This window comes from Drosophila virilis, chromosome 3 (genome assembly GCF_030788295.1).
Source record: "Drosophila virilis strain 15010-1051.87 chromosome 3, Dvir_AGI_RSII-ME, whole genome shotgun sequence".
NCBI lineage: Eukaryota > Metazoa > Arthropoda > Insecta > Diptera > Drosophilidae > Drosophila > Drosophila virilis.
In genome coordinates, this window is record NC_091545.1 from 6514598 (window position 1) to 6525414 (window position 10817).

General features: G+C 41.4%; 1 protein-coding gene across 1 annotated transcript; it reads left to right on the forward strand.

Annotated features, from left to right (window-relative positions):
* The first annotated feature begins 6468 nt into the window (after positions 1-6468).
* LOC6624075 (uncharacterized) lies at positions 6469-7846 on the forward strand. Its single transcript, XM_002046550.3, has 2 exons — positions 6469-7170; positions 7228-7846. The coding sequence occupies exons 1-2, from the start codon at positions 6770-6772 to the stop codon at positions 7694-7696; spliced, it is 870 nt and encodes a 289-aa protein (XP_002046586.1). The 5' UTR covers positions 6469-6769; the 3' UTR covers positions 7697-7846.
* Positions 7847-10817: the final 2971 nt, after the last annotated feature.

Consider the following 10817-nt stretch of genomic DNA (forward strand, 5'->3'; position numbering starts at 1 on the left):
GCAATTAGCAATGGCTTTTGGCTCCATTCGGTTGGTATTTAAAGACAGCTGTGCCCAAAATCGAACAGCCCCCGCAGACGTTATTAGCTCGCATATGTGTTGCTTTTTAGTTTTATTTTTTGTTTTATATTTTTTTAGCAAAGTTAAGTAATGAATTGCCTTAAATGTCAATTAACTGTAGCTTTTGGCGCAGTTTAATCAACGCCAATTATTTGTTCTTCGTTATAATGGCCGGGTCTGTATAAGTCAACTGGTTAATTGCCGTATCGTATATTTATTTAATTGCCCGATTCGAATCGTATCGATTTATCAATTTCATATTCCAAAGATGATTGCGCAGACGCCCCTGTGCCGGCCCCTGGCCTGGCAAAGTGCATGCAATTCGCAATTTACATGCAAATTTAACCCCAATCTGCACTTAATTAAGTTATTGAACATTGAAATCGATTTGGCTTTTATTAGCTATGGTATATGGTAACATGAAGATCATTTGCCGTGGGCGGCAGCATATGTGGGGTTGGGTTCTTAAAAAGGCTATTACGCATGCGCGTTCTTGAAGGCGCGGCACTTTGAGATTCTTAGATAATTGTCGACGTTTATGGGGCAAAAGTGAGCTCTGAAAACGACTGACAGTCAAGCATTGAGATCATAGTTATCTCATACTCAATCTTGTTAGCGTTCAAAGACTTTGAAAAGAGTTCTCGACTCGAGTGCTTCAACCTTCTGAGCACTCTTTTAGCTTCAATTGTATTTAAAACCAATCTTTTATTTTATTCAAATATTTAAGACACAAATCATATATCTTTAAGATACAAAACTATCTGTAAGTAACCTATTACATTTGGTATAAAAAATCTGCCTAATACAAACGTGACCTTGGCATACATACATGAAGGTTATTTTGATATTCCAAAAGTATCTTTAAGATGCAATAGCATCTATGACCCACAAGTTACTTTGGTTAAGTAAAAAGTATCTCTAAGATACGATGTTATAAATACTTGAATATACATTATTATTGATGCTAAGCAAAGTATCTTACGGATTCATAATAATCTTTGAGGGAATCTTTGGGGTAAGAAATTATTAGCCATAAAATTAGCATAAGATACAAAATTCAAATAGCGTTTTTAGTAGAAGCATTTACTGAAGTGCGGACATAGGCATCTACTTTTGGTCATATGCTAAATCAGTTCGATCTGCAGATAAGACCACAGATGCAATTGTTCAGCTAAAGATTTCTCGCACTTATACAACCGGCAGCAGTTTTGGCCACTGATGATTGGCAATTAAAATTGCATTTGCCGCATAGACAATCAGATATGTCCACGTTTGCCGCGTCACAAGCTGACCCATATTTGTATCGATCTCTGAGCCAGCCAGCCGGCTGTTGTTGTTGCTGTTGTTGTCTATGGCATATGTTGGTCAGTGGTGCGATTGTCGGATAGCCAGAGGCTGACTGGCTACCGGTTTGCTTAAATTGCGCTTAGTCTAATGCAGTTCAGTTGGTTAGTTAGTAGGCCGTTTGCTCTAATTTCGAGTCTTTAGGCTGCTGCGGCAGCAAGTTCGTTGTCCGAGTCATTCGTTTCTTGGCTACCAAGCGCAGGCAAATTAGTCAAAAAAAAAATTGGTTACAATTATATAAAAATCTAGTTATAGTAAGCTATATATATACGTCCATGTGCATGTTTATATATATATATATATATATATATATTCAAGTGCCAAGTGGGCGTTTTCATGTTTGCCTTTCACTTTCTAGCGCCGCGCTTTGAGCAGCTGCTGCCAGGATATGCGCACATATACTATATAAATAGCTATATATAATCGTGAAAATTGTATCAAAAAGCGGCATTATATAATGTTTGGGCCTTGTCTTTATTGAGTTTTTCTTAGCACGTAATTAGCTGCGCGATTTAAGCGGCCAACTGTGAACTGTGCAAACAACTGCAAACAATGTTAACTTGTTTGTTTTGTGTTTTTATTGTTGTTGCTGTTCAATTGAGACATTATTCAATTTGTGACAAACGCGAGAAAATTTAACGGCCCAACAACAAAGCAAAGCGACTTAAAGTGACCCGAAATTGGCAACAATTAAAGACATTTTGGCATTTTCCCAAGGCGATGTTCTAAATTTTTACCAAAATACTCGTACAGCCCACAACAACAAGAGCAACATGCAAGCGCGCGCGACTGGTAGACACCCTAGGCTCAGCAACAAGCTGCCGTCGCAAATATTCTAGCTTTCTGCTGTGCACGAGAAAAAGGCACTCCCCGTCTTCTTCCCTTTAACACATACTATTTAATGGACAATGCATTCTTGATTGGCATCGGCGCTTATAGTCCATATGACCTATAGAAGTATGTGCATACTTTATCTTTATAAATCTCTTTTTTTTTCCAATTTTTGGGAGGGAATTATCTAAAGTGATTCGAAACATAGCTCTTATAGTGTTCATGCTATGCTTATAAAACCAATTCTCGAAATCGATTTTGATCGATTTATGGATATTGGAGCAGATATCGAAAGAAGTGACTTATGCTGCAATTAATATGCGAGAATATATATTTCAGTCATCAGTTTTTTTTTAAAGGAATCAAATCGACAGACAAACAGACGGATGTAGCTAGATCGACTTGGTTCGTCCTTCTGATTGCATATATATAGAAGAAATATATGTACATATAATTTATGGAGTCGGAGCTGCTTCCCTCTGCCTGTTACCCACAATTTGCTCTAAGTCAATATACCCTTTTCTAGCCATTATTCAATGGCCAACAATTGCGACAACAAACATTTGCTGCCGCTCTGCTCGGCATTTAATGAGCACCAAAATTGTAAATTTAATTTATAACGTTTTCTGCGCTTTTTGTCAGACGACAAATTTCGTAATTTTTGCACTATTTTATAAAAAAAAACAAATGCAATCGCATTTGTTGCTGCTGCTGCTGTTGTTGTTGTTGTTGTTGCTGGTGTTTCGTGTAAACTGTGCCGAGTCAGCGTGGACTCGCCGCCCGTTCGATCGGCTTGCATGTCAAAGGTGCATAAAACACGCCGCCAAGAATCGAAACGAATCGCATCGAATCTCAAAACTTTGGCCGGTTCTGTTCCATTTTGTTTGGTTTTTGGTCTGGCGTGTAGCTTTAATTGGCACCTCGACACCATGTTGTGGCAGCTCTATGTGTGTCTGTGTGTGTGTAGGTGCACTTGATAGTGGCCGCATGGTTCGCATTGCGTCAATTTATGTGACACGCATTTTGTGCATTGTCAAAACTGAAATACGCGCATTTGTTTTCGCACATTGTAACAGGGTGCAAAAAGGTGAAAAATCGACAGTTGCCACCAGTTGCCGGTCTGCTGTCCAAGCTGCAGATAAGCAGCGGCCATTGCGTGACCATGCAACGTGACATGAGTTACGCATGTTGCCCGGTTGCAAGAGTTTGACATTAGATTCAGTCGATAGGCGAAACATATTCAGTTTTAGGCGTTTAGCCTGAAATTTACTTGAATTATTTATTTTAAATATTTAATTTTTGATCTTAATTCATTAAGGAAAGGCTGCCAAAGACCAGCCTTAAATAATTTATTTAATACTTTATATAAAATCTGACAGATTGATGTCTTATATATTAGACTAGCCTACGTATAAGATAACTGATGGGAAATTTTGACCTATGGATTTGATTTATTTTGACCAAGAATAATGTTGCCAGATTTAGATGACAAAAGTTAGTTATTAGTTCAATGCGCAGTCAACACAGCCAAGCAGGGGCATGACGTCACGTTTGTAAAGCAAACCATTATCCTGATTTCTTTATGATGTTTTTTTATACCAACTTTGAGGACCGAACACACACTCTTAAAAGTGAATGTACCAAGTTTTAAGTATATAATTTCAGTAACTTCGTAAGAATTGTGGTCAAGTTAAGTGTCTTCAGAAGCTGCAGAGGCAGACAGACTGTCAGGCCCGAAGCGGATGAAGAAGTAAAATCGCTCTGTTCTGGTTTAAACAGTCTGCCGTGCGAATAGTTTGATTTATTTGTTTACTTTATATCGCTTAACACTGTTTGCAAGAAATTTCAAATTTATGAAATATTTTTGACATATTTTTGTTGTGGTTTCTTGTAGAATCCCGTCACACACACACATACACACAAAGAGAGTCGCATGGCAAAGTGGCTAATGGAACCGCTTTTACTCGCACTCGCATTTCAATTTCATTTTCATTACAGGCATTTGTGTGCGTATGTGTGTGCGTATGTGTGTGTGTGTGCATGTGTGTGTGTGTGTTTGTCTGCCTGTCTTGGTTTGTTGTTTGAAGCTGTTGCAATCGCGAGCTGCTGGGGCACTGAAGCTGACCAGGCTGACGACGCAAATGAAAACGAAATCAAAGCTAGAGACAAACCAGAGCACTTAATGGTGAAAAGTGGCGCATAAAGATGGAGAGGACGGGAGGGGAAAGTGGAGAACTGGAACTGGCAACGGGGCATTGCAAGCTGTGAGTTGTAAGCTGTGAGCTGAGACTGGAACGTTGTTGACTTACATAATAGCAAAAATAAAAGATAGAAACAGAGCGCAGCGTGTAGTAAATGCAATTTATTGCAAGAAAGAAATCTGCCAGGCAGATTGTCTCCCTCACAGACAGCCCCACCGACCGATCGCCCCCCTTTAGACACCTGGACGTTGTCTGCTGACTATTTAGGCTTTTGTCTGGCGAGGCGCACGCTCTCATTTTGGTCAGCAACATGATTTTTTGGCATGTGGCTTAGTTTTGCTTTTAATAGACTTTGATTGCACAGTTGTTGTCCCTCATGCGACAGCAACAAAAACAACAACAAAAGCAATGACAACGATTTGCATTGCAACATGGATCAACATCAGCAGCAACAGCAACATAAGTCATAATGCAATGGCACATTTGGCTCATTCGGTTGCGTGCCGCTAAAGGGCAAAACGAAAGACTTAGGCAACGAACTGAGGCCAACACATCCAGCAGCTTGCGTCTGCGTCTTAATTACGACTACCAAACGCTGGCGTTAATAGCCAAAAACCAAAAACTTGCGAATTGCGATTCTTAAAGCTGCCAAGCGGCATTTGTGTAATGGGTAATTAAGCGCCTCGTCGTCTTCGTCGACAACAACAAGTTTTCCCACGCTGCTATTGCCCGCCTCATGGGCCAGCCTAGCTGCCTAGCTGACCGGCTGCCCAGCTGCCCGGTCTGTCCGTCTGTCCGCCTGGCCTGGGCTACTGTGCGCGCTTTAAAGCCCAAACAAACAGCCGTCAAGTACCAGAGGCCAATGATATATGCATTTTTCATGCCAAACAACAGTTGCAGCAGCCGCAGCCGCAGCAATGCGCCTCGCTTATAAATTAGAAGTAGTCAAAATAATAGCCATATTTCTTTGGCGGAACCCTCACACAAAAAAGGTCAAAGCTGCACAGCTGCGTTTTTTTTTTTGCATTTTTTGCCATGACTATCATGACTCGAACTGTTCGATGTTTAAGCAGGCGCATTATAAGCATCGCCTCCAGCCGGCGGGCTGTGCGGCTAATCAGCTGAACGCACTTAAAGCGATTTCCATGTTTGACGCGAACATTTTCAGAGAGTGTTTAGATGCCGTTGCTGCGGCGGACAGGTGTGCCCAAGCCTCGGGCACAAATTGGTCAATAAGACTCGAAATTATGATGGGCACATAAATGGGCAAGCATGCAAGGCAATTAATAGGATTTTAAATTCGCAACGATAAAGTGTTTATAGACATAATATTAAATACTATTTTTTTAATAAAATTAAAACGTTATAATGTGAAAATAAATCTTCTTTCGTACCAGAATCTTAGATAAATATATATATTCATGGATTATATATCATGATCAAAAGAAGGAATTGTGACATTCAATAATTTAATATATTAAATATATTTGTAATATGATCAGAAAATCTTTTTTTAAGATCAACTTGATTTTAAGTTAAGAACAGAATGGGATTGATAGAATACATTTTGAATTAAGATTAATATAAACTTATCTTGAGCTCAATCAAGTTTGAGCTTGAATTAAGTTTCTATGTTTTTGATTCAAGGACTCAATTTCAGACTATATTAGCCTTTTATCATTATGAAAATGGGGATAATTTGAGTGTTGGTGGTAATTCTTAATTAGGATAAGAGCGTAGTAAAAAAAACTTGATTCAAGTTTTTTCGTACTTTAAGTCATCCATGAATTAAAAATTTCATACCTGAATCAAGTATTACCTGTTTTACATTACTTTTAAGACCTTTTCTACTTGAATAAAATACCGAACTATCGAAAAGTTTGTTTGGGTTTTGCAGCTAAATTATCTAAGTGTGCCAAATCTTTAAATATGATGCCCTTAGTTAGACGTCTCTTGAATTTAATGACGTCATTTTATGTTTTAGGAAGTGTGCAATTTGCTGCCCATCAAAGGGGCAAGTGGACGACCGCATCATCTGGCGGGCGCTCTTGGCCAGTTCCAGTTGGATGCGGTGCCCATTGAAGCGCATAATTTGTGCGGAAATATGAACAAATGATTGTGGTGTACCTTTCCCCAATTGGCCAGTGCGAAAAACTATATAAATACCCGAGAAGTGCAACATTTCACGCTTAGTATTTATGCAAACGCAAAACTCTGGCGAGGATTAAGTTAGCTCACATAAAACGCGCTGCCAATCAAAACGAGATACGACAGCAAATAAAAACATTGAAATTCAATCAACAACAGCAACCACAACAACAACAATAACTGCCATGAAGAAGCGACAACGCATAACCGGCCACGCAGCTGGAACACCAAAGACGACAACATTTGCCACTTGTTGTTTGTGCTTCCGCGTTACGTCCGCGACGGCACGCGTCGAGCGGTTGCACCTACTCGGCTCGTGGCTGCCGCTGCCGCTGCTGGCGTTGGCGATCTTCTCAACATTTGCCGGCTGCTCGGCCATTGGCTATTCCTATACGAGATTTGAGGGTCCGGTGGCGGGGCCGGAGCGACTGGTAGCCGTGCCCGATGCCTATGGCGGTGGCACGCACTCCGACTATGTGGCACGACCCGAATATAGCTTCGCCTATGGCATCGAAGATGGTCAGACGCGTGTGCTGCAGAATCGCAAAGAGACGCGCAACGGCGACGAGGTGCGCGGCGTCTACAGGTAGGTAAATGCCGCGGTTGCCATGTCAACGCATTCATTAACAACGCCAACACGCAGCGTAGTCGATCCTGATGGCACCCTGCGCGTGGTCAAATACACAGCGGACGACACGAACGGCTTTCAGGCCGAGGTAATCACAAATGGTGTTGCCACACTCCATGGCCATGGCAGCGATGCTGGTGGCGTTCATGTGCAGCAGCAAGTGGAACACGACCAGGCCAACGAAGTGCAAGGGGAGGAAGACGATGGCGATAATAGTGCTGGCACGCAGCAGCAGGGGGAGGAGGCCGAGGAGGATGCGGAGGAAGAGGCAGAACCCTTGCCAGCTGCACCACAAAAGGGCAAGGGTCAGTATAAGGTGCATGAGGACCATGACGAAGATGATGAGGGCGAGAATGAGGACAATGAGAACGAAGGCGGGGGCGATCATGAGGAATACGAGGGCAGCAGCGAGGAGGGCTACGAGGATGCGAATACGCATAGCCAGCAGCAGCTGGAGGATACGGACAGCAGCGAAGAGTATTAGGAGCGATTAAATATACCGCAATATACCAGACTATGTACACATAACGTATATATAACTTTCGGTATTATTGTCGTACTAATTTTTTTTACCAATTTTTCTAGATTAAAAATCGATTGTGAATTATTATTTGTGATATACAAAAAATTAAAAGAAAAGTAAGTGTAATTGAATTTTTTATGCTAGTTTGTCATTTTCTAGTATAAAGATGAATTTTATAGTTATTTCGTGGTATTTTTGTGATAATCACAAAACATATGCTCAAAATTTTTCAATCTTCTCTTCTTAGTGGATTTATAAATTCGGTAATTTTGTGAAATACCAAAATTATTAAAATACCGAAAAAATACCAACACAAAATAAAAAGCAAAATTTTGTAAGCAACTCTTTTAAGAGCTCTAATAAGTTGAATTATAATTGCTATTTATATTAAATACTAAAATGATCAAAATTACCAAAAAAAAAGTATGTTAAGCTATTTTTCTGTTGTACACCTCAACTAGCTTGTTGCATTTGGTATTTGACGGTATTTAGCTGGCATATTTAGCTTAAATACTAAATGCATTAAATATGCCTTATATAAGCAAAAAATATATGCTTTTTGTTAAATCTAAAGCAAAAGCTAATTGAAATATGTGTCAGTTGATTTTGCTGCTGCTGGGAATGGCTTTGCGTAATCCAACTAGATGGCCACAGAGACGTCGCAGAGCCTGCTGCTGCTGCTGCTGCTGCAGTGAAGCGTGTGCGTTGTTGTTGCGTTCGATCGGAATCAATCAGGCGCAGCAGCAATTGGCAATTGCACCAACCAACCAGGCAGGCAACGAGTTAGTTGCAAAGTCGCGCACAACATCTCTGAAATCTGTTTGAGTGTGTGCTCCACTTGGCCGGACTGCCTGGCCGGCGAGTCCATTTCGTCACTCGCTTAATTCATACGCGCAAATGTGCAAAATCGCATTAAATGTGCGAAAATCAAAACGACAGCGCAGGGGGGCGGCGCAGAGCATGGCAGAGGGAGGCGGCGAACGAAATTGGATCAAACGACTATGGACTTTTTTTTTTTTTGTGCAGGCACCGACGATGCGGTAATGATGCCGAAATGGCACTAACCAACTGACTAACTGAATGGCACCGCGAGAGCAGCAGCAGGTGAAGAGGAGAGATGGAGGAGCAGGAGGAGCAGGAGCAGCCGGCAGCTGGCAGCGTGACCAAATGCAGTTAGTATTTGGAGAATTGAGTTGGCGACACAATTGGGTTGGCAGCTCTTTGGCATTTGACTGGGCATCGTGTGTGCCTAATTGACAAGCGCCTGGCTGCCAGCATCTGCTCAGGCATCTCTCTCTAATAGCATCCCAAGAGTCGATGCCTACGGATTGCGGCAATGTGCCGAAGATTTATGGCGTGCCGCTTAGAATGACGGGCCAGCTCCAAAACTGGACAGCATGCAGTTTGGCCAAACGTGCAAGAATGCCAGCGAAAATGTTTTAATTAGCTAACGATGCAATGTTCAGAAAAAAAAAATAATAATAATGTACAACCCAGAAGCAGCTGTTAAATTTTGACTTTAAAAGGGCTTACCGCACTATAAATAAATTTTAGACTATATAAATCTCATATTTTGTCTATATTTTTGCAAAAACTGTTGGGAATCTTTTCCATTTTCTAACAATTTTTGTATATATTTTCTTCAGAATCTAAACCTTGGTATACCAGTTATATAATTCTTTGACAATAAAACATAATTGAATAGGAACAAAAGTCTTTGACTTTCTGGGCGAACGCTGCGTATGCGTAATAGGCGTATTGTTCGCAGCGTTTTATGTTACATTTGGGAAATGAAATGTATACAAGCTTCCCATGGGAAGGCAGCCACAGCGGATGTGCAGCAGAAGCAACTGAGCTGAACTGTGGCAGGAAATGCCATATTACGCATACGCAGCGTAGTGCGACCAATAAAAGCAAAAATAATAGCTAGACTTAGCTTAAATTACATTCGAGCCTGGCGACTTTGAATGCGGATTAGCGGCCTTTCTAAAACTGACCATTTGCATGAATGTGCATAAATCAATGTCAATGCAGAACAGATAAGTCATTAAAATCACAGCAAAGTGCGTTTAAATGTTCAAGAGAACCGCCAGATAAAATAAGTAATAAAAAAACCAAACCATTGTCCAAAATATTTTTGCATGTGCCGCATAAATCAAGATTAAAAAACTTCGTTCTACTTAGCAACCTGACACTCGGTCGGAGTTGGAATTGGAGTTTGATGATTGAGGCAATCGATTTGGAATTGCGATTTTGCATTTCGATTGGCAATTTTTAGTGCATGGCGTGGCGCGCATATTTCTGACATGCGTTGACAGTGGCACAGGTGCTACAAGAGCAGCAGAGGCAGCGGCAGCGGCAGCGGCGGCAATTAACGCAGCCATCGTGCATGTCGCCCCCGCAGACAAACAATGCGCCATGCAATGGCTCTCAAACTGTGCCGCATTTGTTGCGCAATCATCGAACGCTGTTGTGTTCGACAAAGACAAAGCGTGTTCCACTCATTTCAGCCGCCGCTGACCAACTAACCAACTAAACTCCAAAGGCTCCAATCTAGCCAAACACCCCCTCGCTCCGCTCTGCTCCGTCAAAGTGCGATCGCGATCGTGACGTGGCCAACTTGTTTGCAAAGCCTGTGGCTGCCTCAGCTGCATTGTTGTTGTTATTGCTGTTTGCATTTTCTTAGCCCACAATTGTTTCAAAGCGTTTTTTATTTCGGTTTTGGTGCGCCTTGTAAATGTGTCGCCTTTAAAGTCATTTTATGTAAGTCGATTCTGTTTTCGTTGCGGGCCTTCCCAGCCACACAAATGATCTTTTAGTAGCTTTAACTGCAGTTTTCTGGCCAAGTCTGCTTTGCACCTTTGTTTCGTGCAAAACAAACTTTGCGCTGCTTTTTTTCCCATCGTTGCTGCCACATGTGTTCGTCTGTCTGTCCTGGCCACTTGTGTGCTCTTTTGACTACAAGATATAATAATAATTTTCTGATATGTCATGCAAGAACATTTTGTCGTTTCTTGTTTTTTTTGTTTATTGCTTGTTGCTTGCTGCATGCCCGCAACTTGCCACAAAACTGTTTGCGTGG